The sequence below is a fragment of the Ascidiella aspersa genome, chromosome 3, assembly GCF_963924565.1.
Source record: "Ascidiella aspersa chromosome 3, kaAscAspe10.2, whole genome shotgun sequence".
Classification (NCBI taxonomy): Eukaryota; Metazoa; Chordata; class Ascidiacea; order Phlebobranchia; family Ascidiidae; genus Ascidiella; species Ascidiella aspersa.
In genome coordinates this window covers 35,265,507-35,292,102 of record NC_139449.1, presented here as the reverse complement: position 1 = coordinate 35,292,102, position 26,596 = coordinate 35,265,507, and the positions used below count along the sequence as shown (strand labels likewise).

Sequence of the window (26,596 nt, the reverse complement as noted above, 5' to 3'; positions counted from 1 at the left end):
CCCTGCTATAGGCCAAATGACCCCTTTACCCACTTTGAAGCCCCAATGTACACACGCAGAAACACACACGTACACGCACAAATGCGCAAACACACACACACACATAGACACACACACACACAAACACACACACACAGCTTCAAACAGCAACGTCGTATTACGAACTCAAAACGGGCAAATAGTTTGTTTTTTTTACAAACAGACAGAAACGCGTATAAACAAACAAGCAAACAAATGAACTAACAAACAGAAATGTGGCTCGTTAAATTCTAGCAGGAAATAAAGCAAACTCGAAACTAGATGCGTTAACGTCGTGAAAAAAACAGCGCAAAAATCAAAACTGCCAGTAAAAAATGGAGTTGAATGAGTTGAATAGCTTAACGTTAGCAAGCTAGAAAAATAAAAAGCTTACTTTTTCGTTTAAGTTTTATTCGTATTTTGGTCATTGCTTCAGGAACTTCTAGTGTTGCTGTTTTAGCGACAGTAGTTTGCATTTTACAAACAGTGCGAATTAAATAGAAAATTGGACTGGGCAGTGTTTTCCTACATAGTTTTTTTTCCTTTCCTGAATATTTTCAGTAGATTTTTATCAAAACCGCAAGAAATGCTTTTACAGTTTACCTTCGAATAAAATAGCAATTTCTAACCAGATAAATATTCGATTTTTTGTATAATAATTAGCATTTAAAAAAGTATATTTTATAATAGCATAAATCAATGGTATTGCCAGTTGTTTACGTGGCGCCAACCAAACGCAGTTTGTCGAACGTTTCTTTAATTTATTATTACAAAACTAGTACATTAACTTTTTTTTATAACTATTTAAACCTCTTCTACCCCTACATGCCTTAAGTGAATTTATATAGGTTTAATATTGCCACAAGGTGATGTACAATAAACGTAATGTCCACCCTAGTCCCCCTAATTACCCCCCAGGGCCTGGCCTGCGCCCCATCTGTGCGCCCCGCCACCGCCCCCTCCCATATTGTCGTCATCCCTTCTTCTCGGTTGAGGGGCAGTCCCGAATCCGCTGACACCGCTCCTAGTATTAGGAAAGTACCGGAATCTGTAAATAGATGTATTGTAGGTCTGTTGTATCTAACAAAATGAAATTACTTTTCACTAAGCCTCTTTTAAATTGTATACTGTCTAGTGAGGGCTTTACAATCCTCTTTTATTAGCAACTTGCTTTACATATAGCAACATCACATTCACATTCACATTCACATTCAAGCTATTTAATGGCTTTAAATCAGGGGTTCTTAAACTGGGGTCCATGGACCCCTTGGGGGTCCGTAAACTAGTTTTAGGCGTTCCATGAAGGTATAATTAAAATATTAGGGTATATTTAAGAAATAATCAGATTTTTAAAGAAAACAATTTAATCAAAAATAAAACGGTTTTTTATTTGTATTGTGACGTTAATTTATGACGTCATTTTGTTAAATTGCAGTAAAAAAAGTTTAAGAACCCCTGCTTTAAATGATAATATTGACGCCTGGTTCACTGCATCAAAAGTCACATATATACAATTTTTAGACTTTTAATCACTTCCTTCAACCGTTTAACTTTTAGTTCATATTGCTTCCTCATCAAATTATTTTTTATAAAATCAACACGACGACCCCCAGTTAACTCGATACTATAAAAAGCTGTTGAGACTTACAAGAAGTGGGGAGTCTCCAGGAAAGAAGTTCCTCCAAAGTCGATCGGGTATTTGAACTTGAGGAAGAAATAAAGGTGGCCGACGAATATTCCAAGGAGTTCATGCATTCCACTACAGGTCAAAACAAATTAAGTACAGGCACACAAACAACAAGAATTATACATCTGTGATGTAAGATCCTAAAATATAGGCATATGTTTTAACATGTCTCAATTTTTAGTTTATATACTCTTTGAGTACAAAGCATATCCATACCATATAAAACGTAGGTACTGTCTGATATGACACCACAAGTCTAATAATTTTGCCATTTTTTTTAATTTTTAAATCAAATGGTTGATGATTTTCAAGTGTAGTGTATGGCAAATGGCAGATATTTCCCACAGATGTATAATTCAGTTTTGGTCAATTATAGGAATGGTTTGTTCGTTTTAATAAACAAATGTTTTTCATGTGTAAACAAACGTTATTAGTTTTTGTAAAAAAAAAAGTGCTTTAAATATTACAAAGAATTAGTTACGAAACTTTGGCACAGAAATAATTTATACGATAAAAATTGGCATGTTGTTTTATTTTGAAATGGTTACAAATTTACAATGTTGAATTTTAAACATTAAAAGTGATTTTTATTTCATTTTTGACTTTGTTATTACCGAAAATATGTATTAAAGTTCTTAACTATCCGCAAAAGGTTTTTAATAACATTTGGGCTGCACACTGCTAAAGCCTTAAAAGGATTAAAGCACCGAATCAACGACATGATTTAATTTGAGTAAAAAAGGGAATCAATTTTACCAAAACAGGTTAAAATAAAATGCTTACCCTCCACGAATGATCAGGTTAAACGCAAACAAGACCCATGGAAGATATGCAGCCTAAAAACAAAGAATAAAAATTGTATTTCATTTACAATAATTCTAACAGATGGATTAAATTTAAATTAAAAATTGAATTATTTACAATAAATAAACATTTAACGCCCGCAAAAAAGTTTTCTAGCAACTTAAATTTTATACTTGTTTTATCTGGCAGTAAAAGTTTCGATTTTTACTCGAGTCATATGATAAACTTACCTTAAACCTGGTTCCGAACCAAAAGGACACAATTTGATCTCGATTTATCTGGCACCAAATATATAGAGCAGCAAGAACCAGTAACTCAAAGATGATCTGGAATAAATAAAACAAGTTCAGACACATAAAAAACAAGCAGATTTCAGGCAAGGTTTTTTTAAACAATAGTGACAGCTTTAAAAATAGGATTTTAGTTTACAGATTTTTAATTATGTGTATATTGTTAATGATGTAAAGCCTAAATTTTATTAACTTACCGGTATCCCAAGAGCCAACGCAAGAATCTTAATTAGTTATGGTTAAAGAATAACTCACTATTGCACAGTTGAATTCAACAAACCACTATTTAAATTAGACTTCCAATATGAAAAGCTTAAAAAACACAAACAAGACTGTTTTATTATTATTATTATTATTTCAAGACTGTTTTTTCATTTACATTAGTGCATAGCTAAATTCAAAAAGGCCATGTATAACAAAATCCCAATAACCAAAATAAAAAAAAATAAAAAAACATTACAAAATTGTTTTTTAGTATTTTTTAAGGATTTATTCCAATGTAATAGATTTATTAACTGATAAATTGATAGCTTTTGATCAAAATGGTCAGTTTTAATAAAAGGATACGACTGTGGTTGCCCAGTTAAACAGCAGCATGAAAACATAATCCGCTGGTCTTCCAGTGAAAATACCTGAAAGGCAAAAATTATATTTTGCAGATGAATTTTGTTGCTTGGATGTAAAGTTGGCATTAAAATAAATAAAAATGTAATACTATTCTAAGAATTTTCGAGTTATTGAAAGAATTGGGTTATTGAAAGACTTTTTGATATGGTTATCAATTCAAACGCTTTTTGGCCACCCTATAAGCAGAAACTAAAGAAATTAAAAATGATTGGATGGAATATGGTCTGTGTGTGATGATGTTTGTAATGTATTATTTCAAAGAAATTGAGTGGCAAGATGAAGAACTAAACAGGATGCATCTTTTTTTTACATTTACATTTTCTGATGAAGCTAAACGTACCTGTTTCCAATCTTGTTGAGTAGCTGTACAGGAAGTAGAGGGTTATCAAGTAATGGAATCCTGTCATGGGTGTGATCGGGTAGTAAATGGCCGCCGTTACAGGACGCCATATCTAAATGAAATATATATTATGTCACATAACACAATTGAATTAATTGACTGAAAGCCTACCGCATCTGGAGAAGGACACAGCTATTTTTCATTCTCTTTCATTCCTACAGATCATAAGCATGCCAAAAGGCCAAAAAATTGCTTTGCGTTAGCAGCTTAGTTAACTTAATTCTCCAAAAATTTATTTAAATTCGCAAATCATAGCTGAAACTCCTATTCTAATTTGGTATCGGGCTGTTAATCTAGTTTCGGAGTGCCAATATCCCCACTTGGTACTAGTCCAATATTATTGAATATCGTCACGCTTATAACCAAATTGACTAAGTCATTTTTTACTGATTTGCAAAGATTGCTTCAGTCACTCCTTGTTGCCATCCCTCTCTATAGAAAAAGTGCTTAGGTCATTGTATGAGCGTGACGATATGTCTATTATGTTCCAATGCATATATATTTTAAAAAGCTATAAAGCATAGTTTATTTACAGTTGCAATGTTTTATAAATCATAAAAAAATAACCATATATACGACAATAAAAGCAATTAAACAATTTGCAAACTAAACAAAAACCTTCTAATTTGAAATTTAAGCCTGAAAACATTATTCCTATTCACCTGGAACTTGTTAAAGAAGCTAAAATAGTCAAGAATAAGCCACATTGGATTCACAAGTCCAAACTTTCCTGCAAGTGGCACTGCCACTGCTGCAGTAAACCTGAAAAATAATGATAGCATTGTTTCAATAAACCTGTTAAGCATGGCACTATTTTTATGTCCCCTGTTTTTTAGTAATGTGAGGGCTGGTGTTCAGCTTGGAGTCAATATATTGATGAAAATTTTTATTACCAGTAATAGCATGGTACACTGTGGAAAGTATGGCAAGTGCACCTGCGAGATTTTTAACAGACTAAACCTGAACCCAAAAAACCTAAATATGCACACTGGATAGTTTATATTTAACACTAGTTAGACTCCGCCGCGCTAATTTTAGTTACATAAATGAATGGCATATAGGCTATGTACAGTCCGAGCTAGATTAGACATATTTATTAAATTTGGCTGGAGTCAGACTCTGTTTGTTTTTAACAGACTTTGCCAGCCTGGCTTAGGTTACATAAATGGCATATAGATATTTAGGAGTTAGTTGGACTCTGCCGCGCTAATTTTAGTTACATAAATGAATGGCATATAGGCTATGTACAGTCCGAGCTAGATTAAACAAAATCATCAAATTTGGCTGGATTCGGCCAGATCCATCTGGAAAATATGGCACATCTTACTGAGATCACATGGGTAAGGTCGAAATAAAACGAAGTGACCAGGTGCAACTAAGGTCAAAAGTGCACCCTGCAACTATAAAACGTATGTGCATTTTCATTATTTTGGGGTGAATGTTTTATCTGTTTAAAAAAAATCATGGGTGCACTTGCCAAACTTTTCATAGTGGCGGACTGCTCATCCTTGATTTGTGGACGAAACAGTGCAACACCCAAAAGCGGGCAATTTACATTTTAAATTTTATGAAGATAAAAAATGCATTTTCATTAGGCTTATTAAGAATATATTAAATAAATACATACTGAACAATAAAGTAACTCACCAGTATCTGGTAATACGTGGTATACTTCTATACCAGTCGCCCAAATCATTCTGAGACATTGTGGTTAAACAATTTTGTATCACTTGTATACACTTCCTTGAAACAAGATTCAATTAAAATACAACAGTTTAAAAATCAAAATATTTAATGAGGTATATACATCAAATAACACTAAAACTTTCGATTTTGATACAGAATCTATTAAGTAGTCTGTAATGACTTCAATATTAAAGTGTCGGCAATATTTATGGTGAAATTTAACCTATTTTCATTACAAAATAGGCCACGTCACAAAATGTTCCACCGTGATACGAAATTCGCCAATTCGAGTTTTGCAAATAAGAAAAAAAGGGAAATTCCCAAAAGTTTTATTACTCAAACAAACGTAATTTTATTCTCTTCGTTAAACTATGCAAAATTAAAAAAAAAGTTAGATAATATTTTCTTGTTTGCATTTTATACAAAAGAATAGTGTTGTTTTGTAGGCAGCACTTAATTTTTATTAGTCGTATTTTGATTTCTATGGTGGGCGCGAACTTAAGGTTACTACATGTCATAGTTGTGAGGTTACCATCGGTCAATTATCACAGGGATAAGATTTCAAAATTGACTGATCATTCAAATGTTTAATCAATCAATCATTGGTTTACCCTTGGCCTTATTTGTATTGTTCAACCTCAAATTCCCAGTGACTTAATTTACCCTGTTGAAGCACAGTTCTATAAACATAAAACATGTGTTAATATTAAAACACCAAATTTTACCATTACTTTGGTATATTGTTTGTTGCTTTAAACTACGTAATGCAGTTATACTTAAGCTTAATACAGTTACACTTTATATTACGATCTGTTTTATTTAAACCAGGGCTTCCAACTTTCCAGTCCGACGCTGATTTTAATGGAATAAAGGGCGTTCGTCTAGAATCCTACCACAACGAACATTATTAGGGTTAGGGTGGCGGTTAGCGTTTGGATTTGGGTGAGTCCAGTAATAGTGTTAAACAATATTACTTGACCTACCCACACCCAAACACTAACCGACATCCTAACCCACGTATTGTGCATTGCTTAATAATTAATTTAACGTTGTGGTAGGATTCTAGACCAGCGCCGAATAAAGTACTTTGTACAGTTGGCAATGATGTACAGATCATTTCTTGTTGAAATAATGTGTCCAATTTTGCCCAGTCTATTGTGGCAGCTTTATATTTATTAAAGCAATTTGTATGCACACCTAAAGTAGTAAAACAAAAAATTGCACACCTAGATCTTACCAAATGAAAACTGGATACTTATGAGTTTTGACCACCATCCAGTCTGCATTTTATGACAGGTGCACTCTCAATATTTTTAAAAGAAATTTGTGTTCATATCTAGTGAACTGCAAACCAGAATTTTGGAAAAGGGTTGTGTTGTGGTAGGATTCTAAGCTTCGTTGTGCATTTCACCATTATTGCCCACCCAAGATCTAGACGAAAAACGCCATGAAATGCAGAATAAACCCCCTTGACCCATTCTGCATTCTGTGGAAGGTGTTATATTTATATGCGCTTAAAATAGTCACTAGGTTCCACAAAAGTTAGAGTTGTTCTACATTTTGGAATTGCACACTTCAAAATTTAGCACTGCATACCCAAGATTTTGGCGTGTCATGAAATACAAACTTGCCTGTGGCCTCCTTAATGGTTTCACCTCTAATTTGGAAAGCTCTGATGTAAATCAGTTAAAATCTGTTTTTTTTTATTTAAAGTTGTGTTGCATTTGCAAACAGTAGTAGAACTAACTTAAAGAACAAACTTTATTTTATGTAGGATTATTCCATAGCTCTTTATTCAATATGGACGATTCTGAGAAGGAGATTAGCAGGGAGGAAATTGCACAATACGATCGTCAAATACGTCTCTGGGGTCTTGATGCTCAAAAACGATTGAGAAAAGCTAATGTTTTAGTGGTCGGTATTGGAGGGCTTGGCTCAGAGGTGGTGAAAAATATTGTTCTTGCTGGAATCGACTCTATTACTCTACGAGACGACAAAATGACAACTGAGGAAGATCAGAATTCTCAGCTGTTAATCACTCCAAATGATATTGGATGTAATATTGCGGAGGCATCGAAGAATCGCACTGTAGAACTAAATCCTAATGTCACTGTTGTGGTAGAAACAGATCCGCTGAACTGTGATAGTTTGGATGAAGAATATGTCAAGAAATTTGATGTCATTTGTTGCACTAGGACTGATGATGACACCAGAACAAAACTTAATGAAGTTTGTCGGAAAAACAAAGTTGCCTTTTTTTGTAGTGACGTCTTTGGATTCTACGGTTACTGTTTCATCGATTTAAACACACATGAATATGTGGAGGACGTTGTTGTAACAAAGAAGCCGGATCTAGCAAATAGAGAAGAACCGGCAACTAAAAAGGCAAAAACAGTTGAAAAGGAGACGGTCAGCGTGAAGAAAACGATTTCTTTTTGCAGCTATTCGGACTCTTTCAAGGAAGACTGGAGTAAACGAAGTAAAAGATCGCTGCGCCAGTCGTCGCAAGTGTTTTTCATCATGCAAATAGTCGAAAAATTCCAGCAAAAATTCAATCGGTTACCCCAAATCTGCACAGAGGACTCGGCCACATTAAACGAAATCAAAACAGATGTTTTGTCAGCCGCAAATATGAAACCCGATTTTGTGAAGGAGGATTTTGCGGACTATTGTTGCTCGGTTTTCACCCCCGTTTCTGCTATTGTTGGGGGTGTCCTTGCTCAAGAAATAATCAAAGCAATATCGAAAAAAGATTGTCCACACTTGAACTATTTCTTTTTTGATGGAACCTGCCATAGTGGAATTGTTGATGACATTTCGCCGAAATAAACCCTTTTTTTCCTGCATTTATTTTTGATAAATTAGCCTGTTAAAATTGTGTTTACTGCTGACTGACATATTTTTATTTGGTCTGATCTTTTACTAGAAAATTACTGCTTACATAAGTGCATTATAATTGTCTTTTCTCGTTCCAACAGCCAACTACAATTAAATAAAATAAATCAGCATTGCATACCGCAGTGTTTCTCAATCCATCGGTTGCAACCCAAAATTGGGTCACTGACTACACAAACTCACATTGTAAGACTTGTTTTGAGCAAGATTTCTATATAATTTGAGGAAAGTGTGGAGGCAAAACAAACACATAGCTCACATTAGTTATTTTTATAAATTATTTTGAATTAACAGCATAAGAAACCAAATACAAAAAGAATGTAAAAAAGATTGCAGCACCATCATGATGAAGATGCAGTGAGAGTCAAACTCACGCCTGTTGGAAGATACGACCACTGCAATTCTAACAAAAAGTACTTTTCTTGCCAGGGTACAGGTGTCTGATAGCTTAGTAACTAGAGCAGCTCGTTCCCCAACCTAAGATTGGGTCGCTGACTGCAGTAGCTTTTGTGGTGACGATTTATTAGGATCGGTCCAGATCAATAGTTTTTTTTAATTTAAGAAAACTGTTGTAGAAATACAAAACAGGGATAATATTCATAATAATTAAATTCAAATTTGTTTATGGTATTTCTCTTTTGTTTGTTCAAGTTCAGTGAAGAGAATTGGGACGCTGAAGCTTCGCTTTTTACTTAAGCTTAGTATTTGGGTCACTTCTGAAAACAGTTTAGAATTCTGGTTAACTCCAACTGAAAATTATCCTGGACGTCTAAAATTTACCAACATTTCTTTAAATACAATAAATTTATTTTTCGGCTTTTCAACAATTGCTAACATACAAATTCTAAGTGCATATAACTTCAAAAAAGAACAATAGAAAATAGGATGTGCCATTACCAATCTCTCAAAAACCTTGGAATTGTTTTTAAATTATTACACTCACAATTCCATCAAAACCGTTGTACCAAAATTATGCTGACACCAACTAACAAAAATGCTCCTCAAAATGAGCAATTACTCAATTGACACATCCCAATACAGAAATAGCAAAACAATTAAAAGAAAGACAACAATACAATACAAAGGGGTTTTCGAAAGACCATCCCCGTTATATACATTTACATCACAGTCATTAGTGAACTTTGGTCACACAGGAGTGATACTACTGAAAACTTCAGAATTGTTTAAAGTGTAAGCACCCACCAAAATTAGAAAGTACGGATTTAATTCAAAATGTGACTTGGTATGAAAAAACTTATTTTGAAACATTTTTTACATAAGAAACACCTTTGTGCAATCAAATTTTCTATTAAGCACAAAAATGCCTCAATTTTATCGACCAGTAGTTGGCAACATTCCAAACTAGAACAATATTTATAGATTTAAGCATATCAAATATTTTTTAAACAAACCTCATTGCAGAAAATTTACATCATACCAACAACTAGAAATGGACTAAAAATAGAGCATGCTTTGGTACAAACCATAAAAATCAAAAGTTTTAATAAAGCAACAAAAAATCAGTGGATTAGCATCAACATTCTACAAGAATTCAACATTAAGTCTTCATTAATAAAAGAAACAATAAAAAAGTGACAATAGCCAAAATATACATAACGCCATGTAAAGGCATCAAAAAAGCTTCATTTTAACATCTGGGTTAAGATTTTGGAATTTGCCTGTAACTTTAAATTGTGACATGCCTGCCAAATGTTACAATACTAAGACAGGGGTTAAAGTAGAAAGAAAAATCTTACTGGATCACAAACAGAGATTACGTCAAAGTTACGTGGCAATAGGGCGCTTAAAACACCTCAAGGTTCGATGTAGTGCAAAAAAATACACCCGAATTCTTACTTTAACTACATCAGGAAGATAGTGGTGTAGCCTTCTAAAAAAGACATGGCCTGGTACCTTTTTTTTAGTGCTGTACTAAGACATATGGACCTAAGTTTAGAATATTTCAAAATACAGATAATGCTGCACAACGCACAAACACAATCAGTGAAGTTTACAAAGAGATCTTTCAATTGTGAATACACAAATATCACACCGCTTTTGCACATTAGGCTACAACCCAACTCCAGACAATTAGAAATGTACAGGGACGGCAGTTTTTCGAAAAACAAAAGAAAAAAAATCAATCAAAATCATAGAATTAAACTTGTCCGTCGTCAGATTCTTTCTTGCTCGAGGAATTTGAATCGGGAGAAAATTCAACAGCAGCGTTATTTTCTGGCTGAAGGGGATGCTAAAAAAATAAGGTAAAGGAGACATATCATTTAAAAACATGATATAATTTTATGACAAAAAATTCAAAGATTTTTTAAAGAAAATTTGTAGGTTGTTTTTTGGATGCCTTGACAATTTTTGAATATAATTCAACAACAAAACAGTACAAACGGCACGGTCAACACAATGTAAATACATTTTTGAATTGTGTGTTTATCGGCACTTTCGAAACACATCAGCTTAAGCTGGACACAAAATGAATTTGAAGACTTTTGAAACACAGGGTTTTTCAAAGTCTTTGCAATAAGACGTAATAAGAATATCAAAGCCCATACAGAAGTAGGTATCATTTTGGACGTTTCGAATAACTTTTTATTCATTTTCAACATAGAGAGAAGTCACTGAGAAGTCACTGCACTATATATACACTTCCATCAGTGACTTCTCTCTATGTTGAAAATGAATAAAGAGTTATTCGAAACGTTCAAGATGATACCTACTTCTGTATGGGCTTTGATATTCTTATTACGTCTTACTACAACCTCCAACCATTATGCTCTTTGCAATAAGTAAATGAATTTAAAGACGTTTTGATTAGGTTTTACTAGGTTTTGTGTATTCACTGCATTTTAGTTTTGGCTCATTCTCAAAAGTATTAATAAACAGGGCGTAGTTATAATGTAGCTTGATAATATTGATCACATCAACAGAAGATGATACAAGTTCGTATCGAAACTTCTTAATCAAGATGATGTCGATCTACTCGACCTTTTTGGCTTTGCAATTTATTATCAAGCGACATTATAACTACGCCCTGTTTATTAATACTTTTGAGAATGAGCCAAAACTAAAATGCAGTGAATACACAAAACCTTTGTGCCAAAAAGTCAAAATATCGCAACCCGCGAGTGTTGTTAAATTTAGAAAAATTAAACACTTTACTAAAAAATGAACTTTTAAAAATATTTAATTTTCCAAGACACCTTAAACTAATTAAATTTTTTTTATATATTAGTCAAAATGCAAAAAGTTTTCAGACGGTTTTGAGACGAATGATGATGCATTTATTGGTGACATATATGTCTTTAGGCGCCTTTATAAAATTTTCAAGGTGTTCCAGAGGGAAGATCATTCTAATTTGGAGCCATTATCATCATTTATATTATTGTAAAGACGAGGCACCTTAATAAACTTTTACTTTTCTATTTTACAAAGTTATTTTATTGGCCATTTTAGGCAACCTGATTTATTTACATTACTACAAGATTGTTTTTTACAAACCTGGACAGATGAAATATTGTGGCCTTGGTTTTGGGGGGATGCTTCAATGCTGGAATCTAAAGACACAACAGGATGTTACTTGTTAAAATTGCAAATGATCGGACTCATAAAAAAGTGCAAAAACATATAAATTTCATATATATAATGTCAAAGCATTAAACAACCAATCTAGAATTCTAGAGTAATACAATTCCTATTGTTCGGGTTAAATCAATGACCCATTGTTAAATTGTAACCACACAATGCAATCTTCATCTTTCACGAAATTACTGATATAACAGTGGAGGTAACGGAAAAATAAAAACATTTCCAAAACAATCTTATTTTAAGTTTGACTGATTTTGGTCGAAATTTTAACCCAAATTAATGCCTGCATAAAACACAATAGCAGATCAACTACTATAAAAGCACATAAAATGCCTAACAGTTAGTAGAGTTGCAGATAAGTCATTTTCAAATGATTAAGTCCAAGTCATTATTGGCCCAAGTTTAAAGTCGCAGTATTGACATCAAAAATCAAATTAAATTTCAAAAAATGTTAGACACCTTACATTTGACAAATATTTCGCAAAGCAAACGCAAAAAAACGAAATAAATAGTAAATTAAAATTTTACATCTTACGATTGGTGTTCATAACTCAATTTTACTAAAAAGTATTCCATTAAAGCATCTTAACATAAGTCAAGCCAATTTACCTAAAATATACAAGTCAAGCCATTTGAAAACAGTGACTTAAGTGCACTTTACTCAAGTCATTGACTTAAGTCATTACAACACTGACAGTTCACTTTACACACTTTATTCACCTATTGGGTCCTGATGTACCACAATGTCTTTGTACTCATGGTCCATTGCTTCAATCGAGTCTCCTATTGGTCCAATTTCTTCAACCTGGAAAATATAACGCATATGAACAAACGATGACAAGGTAAAATCATCATAAAAACGTACCGAAGTGAAATGTAAATTGTAAAACTTTATCCAATGATTCACTTTGGCAATGCATGAGCTTACATGATCCGAAAACTATTGACTTTATTTAATGAGAAATGCAATAACTTTAAACACAAAAGGTGGCCCGTATCTTTTTTAAATGTTTCACTTTTATACAACTCACAAATCTAACGAATCATTTCGAACGGCCTTTATAAAAAGTAATGGAATCTAAATATTAGTTCGAAAAAGCTTGCTAGCCTACAATATGAAACAAATTGTTTGAATGCGTCCTATGTTGTATAAGACGAAACTTTATTTACAATTTCAATTGTACACAAAAAAATATACAAAAAACAGATTTGTTGTTAAAAAACTACGATGTTACCTGTGTCGGAGTAGAAACAGGTTCAAACTTTGCACCTTCGTTTTGTTTAGGTTCGGGATCCAGATTTAGCGAAACTGTTTCAGCGTTTTCTACAAAGCAATATTTACAACATTTTTGTCTAGTTTAGTTTTTGAAACTTTAATTTTCGTCATGAGTTGTTACAAATATAATAATATACGTTGTTTACTGCCATTTCTAAATATATTTCTTGACATAATAAGAACTCACCAGAAACATTTTCCACTCTGTCACTTGGTGGCCTTTCAGGCTCGGCAATTTCTGGATTAAAAACATTTTAATTTTATAAAAAATAAAAAAAAAACTTGTGTTGATTTTCATTTAAACCACTTGTGGCAGAAGTTAATTGCCAAAAAACAGATATTTTTTTATTTAAACTGATTTGCTTATAAAATAACCGCTCTAAAGCAAACAATACCAGGCGTTGATCCTTTTGCAAGAAATTCAAGGTATTGTAAAAATATATGTTGTTTTTTGGTACCTTATATGAATGAGACAAATGAAACATCAAGTGTAAGATAATTCCTTTACACGCCAAGTTACACTGAGTAATATTAATTAGGAATATTTGGGCCAGAACAAATAAACGTTTAAAAAGAAACTAACCACTGAGATGTTATGTGTAATAATTATATACACGGCAAGCTTCAACAGATTAACTGAATAAGTTGATCAAGATACAAACAAAGCAGGCTGGAAAAACAACTAGCCTGAAGTGAGGTTCGAACCCACGACCTTCGGTCATACAAGGACCATCGCTCTACCAACTTAGCTACACAGGCTTAGAGGTGAGAAGGATAAGATACAACCGTGACACCATTGCTTTATGCATCTTGTTAGTACAAACAACTTCATATTGAAGTAAATAAAAGATAAATACACATGTGCAAAGTCTTTGTACACGTAGCTGTATATATCATTGATTAGTAATTTTATATTTCGAGAAATAAATATTTTAGCTTATTGGAGAGCGTAGCAACAGGATGAAATATTATTCTTTTATGCGCTAGTCAGGGGTAAAACGTTTGAACTAATACTATTCAAACAATACTGCACCAATATAATCTATACGCCACACCACATAAAAAATTACACTAAAAAACAATGACAGTTTACCACTTATTTCCTGGAACACTGGGCTGACTGGTTCCGATTGTTGTTCAGAAGCTGCAGTCACAATATCGGGTTCTGGGTTTTCCTGTTCAGGTTCTGAATTCAGGTTTAGCGAAACTGTTCCAGCATTTTCTACAAAGCAATATCAACGACATTTTTGCATGTGCTTTGCACAGTTCAGTTTAGTTTTTGAAACTTTGATTTTCGGCGTTGTTTACAGCCAATTCTAAAAATAAATCGTAACGTAATAAGAACTCACCAGAAACATTTTCCACTCTGTCACTTGGTGGCCTTTCAGGCTCGGCAATTTCTGGATTAAAAACATTTTTAAGTCTAAAAAAAGTTAGAAAGAAAACTTGAGTTGATTTTCATTTAAAAAACTCAGAAACTTAAAATTACCGAAAATTTTTTGAGTCAATCAAGATGCAAGCAAAATCAGACTGGAAAAACAACTAGCGTTTAAACTAATACCATTGATACAATACTGCACCAATATAATCTATACGCCGCACCACACAAAAATTACACTAAAAAACAATGGCAATTTACCACTTATTTCCTGGTACACTGGGGTGACTGGTTCCGACAGTTGTTCAGTAGCTGCAGTCACAATATCGAGTTCGGGGTTTTCCTGTAACAAAACGTTTATATTTAGGTACACTATGCACGTAATGCAGCTTGATAATAAATAATAAAGCCAAAAAGTCAAGTAAAACGGGGAAATCTAAGTAGTCTGCCATGTTATGGCACCTTTATCCTGTTAATAACAGTATATAGCAGTGACTTGTCTTGTTCTTACATAAAATGGCACCCCTATGCCTGAACCCATCAGGTAAACAGTTCCAGTGTAGGGTGGTTCAAAAGTTTAAATATCACTGAGTTCTTTAATGCCTTGCTTGCAATTAATTTATTGGCATGTAAATGACATTAATTGGGAACACTTCTATAGAAGAAATGTAATTACCAAAAATGTTTTTGATTATTATTATGCCTGGTAGCACATGTTATTTACTAGGACAACTTAAACAAATTAGTTTGAAATTATGGAGAATATGGCGGCATTTTACAATACCAGCGAATTTTGTGGTTTATTAAAGTATCATTATATTTAGTAATTTACACAACGATAGAGTAATTTTAAAGTAGTTTTTTCGACAGAATTACACTAAAAGTAGTTTCAAGTTAAAATTTGGAAAATAAACAACAAAAAATAAACTTGTAGATACATAGCATTATCAAAATGCTGCGAAAAAGACAATTTACTTCTACAGGATTGTGTCACTGATGCAAATAAAAGGATTTTTAAAAATGGATAAAGATTTGGGTACACTATGCACGGATCTGTAATGTAGCGTGATAATAAATTGCAAAGCCAAAAAGGTCGAGTAGATCGACAGCATCTTGATCAGAAAGACGTTTCGATAGGAGCATGTATCATATGGATAAAGATTTATTTAAAAAATAAAAGCAGAAACCTGTTTTTCCTTCCTGGCACTTCTTCGTTTGCTTTTTCGCTTCCTACTGTTGAGACTGCTCGTGGAAGTTGAAGGTCCATCAGTTCCACCAACCTCACTTTCAACTTCCAACTACAACATCAAAAAAACTTCTTAAAGTTTATAACACTAGACACAGGTAAAAATACTCAATAAGGATGTACCAAGTGGTAGTATCGATACTACTACATTAAAACAATATTTTATCAAAAGCTTTATAACACAAGACACTGGTACAATACTCAATAGGGGTGTTCGGTAATAATAGGTTGGAGGTGATACCAAGTGGTAGTACAACATTAAAAAAGATAATTTCAAATAATTAAAATAAAAGTAATTGATTAGGGTTTTATAACACAACGTATAGGTAATCTCTTTATTGAGTTTGTAAGATATTTGTAAAATCAGGCATTGTTCACAACGATGTAGACATGGCTTGTTTGGCAGTTTCATCAAAACGCGTTTTCTGCAAAATTAAAATTTATCTTTGTTTTTTTGCAAACAGTTGCCCTTTTCAGCAGGTACAAGCGCAGTAATTAAACAAAACACTTCGAAAAAAACTCGTTCGAGTCTTTGGAATGCACTGTAAACTTACTGAAGATTTGTTTTTCTTTTTGCGAGAAGACCGGGACACGCTTGGAGTGGACGAGAGGTTTGAAATAGCACTCGACGTCCTGGTTCCATCTGTGACAAAACAATTAAATTTCTCATCCAAAGCAAAAACATTATTTTTAACAAGAGGCCACTTTTTTAAACAAAATCAACATTTAATGAAAGATTTTCTTATTAAGGCATGTAAAAGATCTCTAAAAAATACCTGTGTTATAATTTTTTTAAACATTAAATTGACAAAGCACTGTTTATATTTTTAGCAATAAAACAGCAAAAAACGTTTATCCAATATGGCACCAAAAAATAGTAGCAACTTAATATTCCTCATTTAATGAACTTACAATTCCTTTTTTTAAACTTAGCATTTAGCAATTCTTTTTTTGAAGCATACAATATAAACTAAGCTAATAAAAATATTTGTTAAACCAACAAGGCCTGCGTTTTAAAAAGATTTCAATAAAAAATCAGACAAATTTTGCACAAAACAGCAGTCATACTTGACACGGGTCCATTAATGGCGTTGATCAGTGGAACAACTTCAAAACCTGGCGGAATGCTCACTTCAAATGGAAGAGATTGTTCGCTTTCACCTAGATTGAAATATATAAAAATATGTTATAACGGAGGATGTCGCGATTTCATAATATGTTTATAGCCGAGAATTTAAGAATCACTGGCCCAGGTTAGGGGTCAAACCGCGGCCCGCAACCAGAATCGGCTTTGATTTTTTTAAGTTTATATGGTCTTTTGACTGATTTAACCGACATCTCATAATTGGTTAATTGTTTTGGGGTAAACTATTTTTTGGCTTGAAAGCATTGGTTCTGATTCCCTAAAGCCATGAGAAAGTATCCAGGGGTATGCGTAACACATTTATTATTTGATGACATCGACATATAAGTTATTTTAGCTGAAGCACAGTATCCTTCTCATTAAATTTTATCGATTTAAACATTCGATGTCAAAACGACGTTGAAATCAAACGTAAATATAACCGAAGATTTGTTTTTCTTTTTTGCGAAAAGACAAGATTTTTTACCAGTCGTATCGACTGATTGTTGGTCGTCCTGTTGCGAGTCTTCGGCAATTGTATCACCAGGGGGGGACAAAGAGTTCTTTCTTCGGATCGCACGGATTTGTAGAAGAGCTCGGAAAGACTGACGGCAGATTGGACAACCACTTTGTTGGAAGCGAAGCTGATTGGCTGAAAGAAAAAAAAAACATATTTATAGTCAGTTTTATGCAAATTTGATCATTTCACATAAAGTATGAGATATAGGCTCTAAATATACTTCTATAACGTAGCTTGATAATGAATTGCAAAGCCAAAAAATTCGTTAACTGATGATGATACAAGCTCGTATCAAACATCGTAATAATCACGATGATGTCAATCTACTCGACCTTTTTCTTTACAATTCATTATGGCCTTTAAAGTTTTTCAAAAATATATTGTTATCCAGTGTAATTTTCATGAAGGCCTATTCCAGTTACAAAACCACACATTTGTCTATTGTTTTTTTACATTTAAAACAAACACAATAATTAGGATGCTAAAGGCGATGTTTTTAATTATAATAAGTACAATAAAAATGACTGAAAGTGAAAAAAAAACATTTCAACACATTTGTAAGCACTTTTATGCAAAATTGATTAGTTCACATAAAATATGAGATATAGGTCCCGTAACGTTTTTCACAAATAATAAGTTAGCAGATATTGGTATTCAGAGTGATTTTTATAAAGGCGGTTTCTAATCACAAAAACACACTTTTCTAAAATTGTGTTTTAAATTAAAAACAATTGTATAAAATAATTGGAATTGTTAGAAGAGTTTTTTAATTATACTCCATACAATAAAAAGTGGAACAAACCACAAAAAGCATAACGCCCAACATTTAACGAAAAATTTTCAATACAAAAAAAAACATCTCTGAAAATTTATCCACCAAAATAAAAATATCCCTGAGAGAAATTACAGTATATCCCACAAAAAGTATAGCCAAGTTTTAAGTATGAGGTTAGAATATAAATTTAAAATAATCAATCATTTAAACAATGAATTTACAAAAAGATATTTAAAAAATGTTTTTTTTCGTAACAACAACCGTAATCCAACTTACCACAGGAGCTACAGAGACATAGGTGTTTGCAGGGCAAGATTAATGTGTCTCTCATGTCGGAGAGACAAACGACGCACTCTGAACTGTCATCGTCATCATCATTAATATCAACATTCGATGACGAAAGATCACCACCTGCAAAAATACACATCTAGTTTGACCAAATATTAGGTTATTGTGGCTGGCAGGGAGTTTGACAAATGTGGGATATTTTTGCATTCTTGTGATGTTCATGAGTGGCATGTATTTGTAAGCAAAATCAATATACAAAAATCAATAACAAGATTTATATTAGAGCTCATACAGAAGTAGGGAGCATTTTGAGTGTTTCGAATATTTCTTTATTTATTTTCAACATCATTTCGATTTTCGATGTTAAAAATGAATAAACAGACTAGACACTTTCAAATGCGACCTACTTCTGTATGGGCTTTGATATTCTGACTACATCTTACCACAACCTACAACCATTATGCTTTAATGGTTTATATTTATTTTGGTAAATAAGTCTTGTACAGTATTTTCATTAAAGGCTCAAAAATAACACTTTAAATGCATTTCATTGTTATAGTATACTGTTACCCTACTTTATTTTCTTTCTAAATAATAGTCTGGAGCTTCTAATGATTTCAAAACATCTTTAATTTAAATGTGAATCTTGAAAAAAAAATTACAACAAAACATACCATTGGTAGGCTGTTTGGCTTTGTTTTCAATTCCATAAATCTCTTGTATCAAGAAGCACACCCCATTAATCTGTGAAATAAGAACAAAACTGATAAACAGTTATAAATGATAAATCGTCTTTCATAAACCTAACAAACCTATACAGTGGGAAACAACAACATTGGACCTTGTTGGTGTGATAAAATGTTAGCAATGGTCAGAATATCCACCAAGCAAATTATAAATAAATAGTTTACGAGAAAAAAAAAACATAAAAGATACTATTTTACAGCACAGGCAGCGATTTAGGAGGTATTTAGGGAGTCAATCCTTATATTTACAGGCAAATAAAAACGTCACTGCTCTTTAAAGTAACATTAAACAGCTTTGGCACTGCCAATATATACACAAAGGCTAATGGGAAAATATAAGTGTTTACAAAAATGTCCGGAAAAAGTACATAATCATATGCTTAAAAGAAAACAATAATAATAACTAATAAGTAATCACAATACATTCTCTTAAGCTCTACAGATTTTTTAATTTTTCACTATCTCTTAAAAGTACAAAGAAAAAAAAATTGCTAAATAACACTTTATTATAAATATTTTGTGTTGTCATTTTGTCGGTTAAATATTGACAATACCTACCGCTTGCTTTTGTTTGATTGGTTTGACACTCCAGGACTCTTCTGACACCTGAAAAGGTTTAAAACCAATTTAGTTTGATGAAAACACATTTATAAAAAGAATTTAACATGTCAAATATGTGTGTGTTTTTTATTTCAAGTAAAAACAACTTTGTATTAGTTTGGGAAAGTTTGTGTGGTTATGCAACATCAAGCAACATATTACATCACAGTGTTGTGGTGACCATGTGTGTGCACAGTCGAGCTAATGTTTAACTGTACGGAGAATATCAGCATGTACCAATTCCCACCAGGGTAAATAAATCAAGATGCCTGCTTTCTATCCCACAATAAAACTTACTTCATACAAGGCTTTTTTACAAACACATGCACATAATGGTAATTTAAAAAATTATAAAAAATATATATTTTTTAGTTTTTTTTTTAAATGATAACTTAAAAATCAAAAATTATATTAATAATTTTTTTTTCTCCATTTTTAGGTCAAAATTTTATTGCTAGTTTAAAACCTTAGTCTTGCACAAATAGTAAAATATACTTGGAGGCCCGTATAAACATAAAATGATAACTTTATATTTAACCTAAAATCTTGAGATAAACCCTAAACACATTAAATACTTTATTGATACACTTTTTAGGAAAGTTTGCGAATGACCTGCCAAAAGTGAAGTGTAACTTTAAAAAATACCTTCTCAAAATTAGCGTACAAAATATGGCTGTGACCAACATGGCTTTCTTCGCACTCAGCATTGGCTTGAATTACGATTGGAATGTTTGTAAAGTCCCACTTGGTCTGAATAACAAAATAATATTAAAAACATAATGCGTTAGACAGGGGCCACCAAACTACAGCCCACAGGCCAAATCCGGCACGTCGGTGTAATTTTTTGGCCTGACATATTTTCCTATTTATTCCATAATTCTTTTATCAATAGTTTATTAACGAAAAACCTTTGTTGAACTGCAAGTTTTAATTTTAAGAAATTTTAACACAACAACAATATCATAAAGCTTATTACATAATTAAGTAAATATTTTTAATGTAGTCTTCATTTAATAATAATCTAGTCAAGTAAGTTATAAACTGTTATATCCGGCAGTTACCTTACACTTTGGGTTTTTATGTTTTTTGAGACCTAAAAGCTACTGCTAGCATACACCCTTCATAGCCTTTGTGTACTATTTGTGTTATGGCAGTGTTTCTTAAACTGGTGAATGGTTCACCCCAGGGTGAATAAAATTTTTGCAGGGGTGAACAGTTAGAAATGGATGATATCTCTACAGTAAATCGACTACTGACTGTTTGTTTTTTTGTATTTTCAAGTACCAAAATTTGGTGGCTGTGTTTTGTGCTAATGTAGCTTTATATTTCTGGACTCGAGAAATTGTAGATTTGCAATGGTAAAACTTAGTTGATCTTAACAAAAATTGAAACAAACTAAGTCATTTTGTGCTGTTATATATAGACGAGATAGTTTTATCTTATCATGAGACAAGGGTGAATGAAATCTGGAGATATATGCTAGGGGTGAACAAAAAAACTAAAAAAGTTTATGTGTAACCCAGAATGAGAAACACTGACATAGAGTTATGGAAAACAATTTGGTTAAGAATTTAGATAAAAAATTATTGTCGAACCTATGCGATTGACACTCACCGGTCTGTTGGGTTGATGAAGTTTACTGGGATTGATAATGTGTCCGGTGGAGCAAAATTGTTGGTTGCATCCAGTGTTGTAATGTATCGTTTCACTATGCTGCGTAGAGTTAAACCTATTCACAAAAATATGCTTTGATTTTTTTTGACAAAAGTCCTTTTGATTAAAAGAATATATACTTTATTTCTTACTAAAAAAACTTAAATAGAATTTATAAGAATTATCATCTTAAAAGTTTAATTATTTTATTAAGACTTTTTGTTCTTTTCTTTATTGTTTACAGTTAATAGATTTTTATGTAAGAATCTTCCACAGACAATAAAGGTGGAAGAAAGGTTACTTGCTTTAAAACAGTTGATTATTTTGACTGCTTAATAATAAAATCTTGTAGGTTTGTAAGAAACGGATGATGCATGGTTTTTTTTTTAACAACAAACAAATTGTTGTATTAATTTTGAGAAATGATGAATGCTTTGTTCCAGTTTCTTATTAAGGGTCAAATTTTTAAGTTGAAAAAAATTGGAGTTAATGTTAGCAAAGGAAAATTGGTTCACAGAAATAATACAACAAAATTACACATATCACCAAAAGCAGTTAGTCACACCAATAAAATAAAATTGTGTAAAGCAGGGATTGCCGAACAACCCAAGGCAAATTTCCTTCATGAAGAAAAAGTACAGTTGCAAATGTTGTAGGATACAATTCAAAACTAAATTTTGATAAAACTGTACAACAATTCAATCAGGCTCACTACAGTTTTTTTAGCAAAGTTATTTATATTTTCTTTATGTTTATTCAAAATTAAAGTTGCTTTTTTAATAAAGTTTTGACAAAATGTTTAGATCCAGCCAGCGGTCGTAAATTCTAACAGTCATCCTGGCCTTTTTGGAAAAAATTGGTGACACCTGGCTTAAACCAGAAGTATTGTTCGCAAAACCTTACGTGACAATTTTATTGTTCATCTCTTCCGAAGCGTTGTAATAAATAGTGATTGAACACGGACACTCAGAATCGAATGTAAACTCGAGGTTATACAGAGAATCTTTTGGAACCTCATCACTTGGGACTTCAGCATCGTTGGTTGAAATTACATCATCAGGTTTTGGACTTAAGTTGGGAATTCTATGTACATAATGTTAAGCATATATTATTAACCTCATCAACACCGCTGTACAAGTTCAACACCTGAAGGTGCTAATTATTGCTCCAACTATAGAAACTCAGAATTAGAGATAGACCGGTATTTGGCTTCTACCGATATATTGGTATCGGTGAATGTAGGCTGATACTTTGGCCGATATTTAGTACGAAAATATTATATAATATTTTCTGTACTCCAACAACTTACCCATTTTTGGATAAAAAAAATTGGGTTTTAGCATCACGCCAAGTTAATATGCAAAATAATTGTTTAATAATTAATTAATAAAGGTATATAAACTAAAACGTTATTTACATTTTATTTTCAAATAATTCAAGTTTTGAACATTTTTAAGGTGTATAAAAAAATCGGTATCTGTATCAGGTATCAATTGACAAAATTGTAAAAAATCGGGTATCGGTATCGTTCCAAAAAAGTGATATCGGTCGATCTACTCAGAATGATAATAATAATTGTTTCCCACCTTTGATAAGTGATGCTTGAATTATTTCAGTCACATTTTTAACTGAAGATGATACAAGTTCGTATCGAAACGTCTTAATCAAGATGATGTCAATCTACACGACTTTATTGGCTTTGCAATTCATTTTTAAGATATATTTTTAACATTATTAATATCATGATACCAGATGAATATCATAATACCAGATCGTACCATGGGTATTTGTCTAATACTAGGGCTGTATCAATACTAGGGCTGTATCAATACTGATCTGACATTTCTGTAGTACTTGTATCACTACATTCCCCACTATTAAAATTAACCCCAGCTGCCAATGGTTTTGGATTCCATAAAGATACACCCTTTTTATATATATATATATAATAATATATTATATTCCCATTATAGTCGCATAAGAATATTTATTTTCAAAGTAAGATTAGGAGTTAAGGTTACCTAATGAGCCTTAGTGTGTCTTTTCTTATGTTGATGAGACACTTGAGTGCACGGACTGGGTGAAGACCGCTTGGAACATGGTAAGGAAACTAAAATTGCAAACAAAAATCAACATGAGACAAAGAAGTAGGTGTTAATATGCAATTGAAACAATTTATTTTAAAAAAGGTCATAACATTTTATCTACTTTAGAACAGGGTTAAAAACTATTAAACATTTTGCTTTAAAATATTAACAGACAAAGAAAAGGGGGGTAATATTTTGTTGTTATGCAATTTAAACAATTTATTTTAAAACGGTCATAAAATTTTGGGAACTTCAGAATGGGGTAAAAAACCACAGAGCTTTCAATCATTAAGCTCTAAAAACAACTCTAAAAAAATTACTTACATTTGCGGGTTTGGGTCCTAGCATGTTTAAATCGGCGTTGTCTCCGAACAAATATCCTTCAGGCTGGATCATGTCAAACTTCTTACCTCCCATGTAGAAATGAGGTCCGAAAAAATTTCCTAGAGAAAACAAAAAAGACATAGGATTTCTATAAAATACGCCTTAAACATTTAACAAAATAAATGTGGGTTTACGAACTCCAAGATAAATGTAGTACAAACAGGAAACACAGACAAGGGTGTTAAAGACCAGGTCCAACTAAGACTGCATAGCTGAATTAGTGAAGTGGTGTCCCCCTGTTAGCCTGACTGCATTCTATAATTTGTGACCGCCAAAGATTTAAGCCCAAATTTTTTTGGTCTGAAATCCTCACCAAAAGAAGAATATTTATTTGCCAAAAATAACAATTTTTTACTAAATTTACTGGGCCGGCAATATATACCTTGCCACAGCCATGATTTGGGGCAAGCATTCCACGCCAAAGATCTCTGGCGGGAAGGCAGTGGAATGCAATCTGGCTAGTTGGCAGAAGTAAACAGTTTGAATGTAACCAAGGGATAGTTATTTTTTACATGGCCTTGTTTACATCACAATCCTGATTTTCACTGGTAAAAAGTTAACAATTACACCAATACATCCATGTAAGTTATGTGTCACAAAAAAAATATTTTTACTGTTGAATTTTACCTGAAACTGGAGGGTAGGTATACGTAATTGCATCATCTGCGTCAATCTCTTGAACTTCATTTGAAGCCCGACTAAATATTGACCCCATTTTGAATAAAATGTTACAACTAACCAAACAGAAAGTCAATACTCAGCCAAACAATCTTTCTATATTTTTATCAGCAGAAAGAAAAATTTTTGACAACCTTTAAAAAAACAGAATAAGACGAAGTTGATTAGTTAAATATCAGTCTCCAGGTTGGAAACTTTGGGGGCTGGTCTAAAGTCCTACCACAGCATTAAGCTATTATTGACGCTTGACTAGATAGAATCCTAGCACAACGAACATTAATTGTGTTAGGGTGCAGGTTAGTTTATAGGTAAGTAGGTAGGTAGGTTAAGCAAGCTTATTAAATAATAATACTTGACCCACCGTCATCCAAACAACAACGCTAACCAACACCCTAACCCAAATATTGGGCATTGCTTTAATAATAGTTTCAAGACCAGCGCCCAAATATTAAAGCAACACACAATGTTTAGGAAAGGTTGTCGGTTAGTGTTTGGGTTAGGTTGGGAATTGGGTCAAGTATTATTATATTTATTATTTACTAATATTGCTTAATCTGGCACTGGTCTAGAATCCTATACCACAGTTATGAAGTCAATAACGCACAATATTTGAGTTAGGGTATGATTTAGCGTTTGGGTGTCGGTGGGTCAAGTATTATTATATTTTTTATTTAATAATAATAATACTTGACCCACCCTAACACAAACACTAACCTGCACCCTAACCCAAATAATGTTTCTTGTGGTAGGATACTAGACCAGCGCCCGCTAAAATATAACTTTAGATCGACAATATTTCAAAATGTGGCGCTTCATACTTTTTTTTCTTTTCCCGAACACTAATTCCTTGTTATAAATACCGTTTGGTTACTAACTTACTGTACTTCCTAAAATTTAAGACGTCACGATTATTTGTTGGTCACGGCGTAATCATTGTCATAGATTAGCTTGTTCAGTGTGTTATAGATAATAATAAGGCAATCATTTTAAAATAGCAATGTTTTTTTTTCATTTGGGCAAAATATCGTGATGAAATGTTTGTTTTGCTAGTAGAACAAAATAAAGGAAACGTTAGTAAATATTGTATAGATTGTTCACTCATTCACAATCACAAGTGTTATCAACAGATTTAGAAGCAAAACAATACTGTATTCATTACATACTTACATAGGCCTACTAAAAAAATATATTGATTACTTGTACTTATGTTTTTTTGGTTGTTGTTGTTGTTTTGATGCTGCTGCTAAAAGGAGCAGTATCGACGAGGTAGGGAGTAACTTTGTGCTCATGTAAAACCCTTGATTGTGCACCACTCTTTTGCGAGTAGTATTTTGAAACCATTTAAATTATTTGATTCTGCGATGTTATCAGAAAATCTTGACAAAAGTTCAATTTTCATCTTTAAAACATAAAAAACTATTAGCTGTTGTGCATTTTTCTTTACGCATTCGTAGTAAATCAAACAAACTAAAATTGAAATAGGAATGTGTATTGATTGACATTATTATAAAAACAGTAGTTGATTCGCTTGACTCGTTTATTTTAGGAAATGTAAATTACCACGAAGAAAAGGATGCTACAAAGAACTAATTGTTCCACGTTTCCAGTAAATAGTCTCCTGCCAAGAACGAGCTCATTATCTATTGAAATTCTCGAACCTACAACACTTGGAAGGTGTGAGATTATGACGTCACTGATTAAACTCGCGGGAGACAGATTTGAGCGACGAAAAAGTTAATGATAAGCAAGACAGGCGGGCGCGTTTCGAAGAAGTAGACAGTGAAGTCTGAAGCTCAAACCGAGTGGAATATGTACCGTGCAGTTGTAATTGAGTG

At 32.7% G+C, this 26,596-nt stretch overlaps 3 protein-coding genes across 3 annotated transcripts; 1 reads left to right on the top strand and 2 right to left on the bottom strand.

The window, feature by feature from the left end:
* Positions 1 to 233: 233 nt before the first annotated feature.
* LOC146162719 (derlin-1-like) lies at positions 234 to 5,566 on the bottom strand. Its single transcript, XM_083384012.1, has 9 exons — positions 5,474 to 5,566; positions 4,489 to 4,588; positions 3,767 to 3,878; positions 3,367 to 3,431; positions 2,997 to 3,023; positions 2,740 to 2,835; positions 2,489 to 2,541; positions 1,667 to 1,777; positions 234 to 1,066 (listed from the first exon to the last, which is right to left on the bottom strand). The coding sequence occupies exons 1-9, from the start codon at positions 5,530 to 5,532 to the stop codon at positions 922 to 924; spliced, it is 768 nt and encodes a 255-aa protein (XP_083240138.1). The 5' UTR covers positions 5,533 to 5,566; the 3' UTR covers positions 234 to 921.
* Positions 5,567 to 7,203: 1,637 nt separating this feature from the next.
* Positions 7,204 to 8,454, top strand: LOC146162718 (SUMO-activating enzyme subunit 1-like). The gene has a single exon (XM_083384753.1). It carries the CDS (start codon positions 7,313 to 7,315, stop codon positions 8,339 to 8,341), a length of 1,029 nt encoding a protein of 342 aa, XP_083240879.1. The 5' UTR covers positions 7,204 to 7,312; the 3' UTR covers positions 8,342 to 8,454.
* Positions 8,455 to 10,565: 2,111 nt separating this feature from the next.
* On the bottom strand, positions 10,566 to 24,804 carry LOC146162717 (E3 ubiquitin-protein ligase MGRN1-like). Its single transcript, XM_083385276.1, has 21 exons — positions 24,711 to 24,804; positions 24,024 to 24,142; positions 23,634 to 23,722; positions 22,516 to 22,695; positions 21,568 to 21,688; positions 20,605 to 20,703; positions 19,918 to 19,965; positions 19,288 to 19,357; positions 18,602 to 18,736; positions 17,518 to 17,682; positions 16,960 to 17,068; positions 16,462 to 16,540; positions 15,849 to 15,959; positions 14,923 to 15,004; positions 14,633 to 14,683; positions 14,377 to 14,505; positions 13,471 to 13,521; positions 13,243 to 13,331; positions 12,728 to 12,812; positions 11,921 to 11,976; positions 10,566 to 10,658 (listed from the first exon to the last, which is right to left on the bottom strand). The coding sequence occupies exons 1-21, from the start codon at positions 24,796 to 24,798 to the stop codon at positions 10,566 to 10,568; spliced, it is 2,049 nt and encodes a 682-aa protein (XP_083241402.1). The 5' UTR covers positions 24,799 to 24,804.
* Positions 24,805 to 26,596: the final 1,792 nt, after the last annotated feature.

Bases quoted from the DNA above. Each gene is read 5' to 3' on its own strand.
- LOC146162719 (XM_083384012.1), bottom strand. From the start codon at position 5,532: ATGTCTCAGAATGATTTGGGCGACTGGTATAGAAGTATACCACGTATT. The intron at 3,432-3,766 runs GTACGTTTAGCT...TTTGCCTTTCAG, and splicing joins CTCAACAAGATTGGAAACAG to GTATTTTCACTGGAAGACCA. The intron at 1,067-1,666 runs GTAAGTCTCAAC...ATCTATTTACAG, and splicing joins CTGGAGACTCCCCACTTCTT to ATTCCGGTACTTTCCTAATA.
- LOC146162718 (XM_083384753.1), top strand. From the start codon at position 7,313: ATGGACGATTCTGAGAAGGAGATTAGCAGGGAGGAAATTGCACAATAC.
- LOC146162717 (XM_083385276.1), bottom strand. From the start codon at position 24,798: ATGGGGTCAATATTTAGTCGGGCTTCAAATGAAGTTCAAGAGATTGAC. The intron at 22,696-23,633 runs GTAACCTTAACT...TTATGTACATAG, and splicing joins GACACACTAAGGCTCATTAG to AATTCCCAACTTAAGTCCAA. The intron at 15,960-16,461 runs GTAAGTTTACAG...TTGATGTTGTAG, and splicing joins AAAAGAAAAACAAATCTTCA to TTGGAAGTTGAAAGTGAGGT.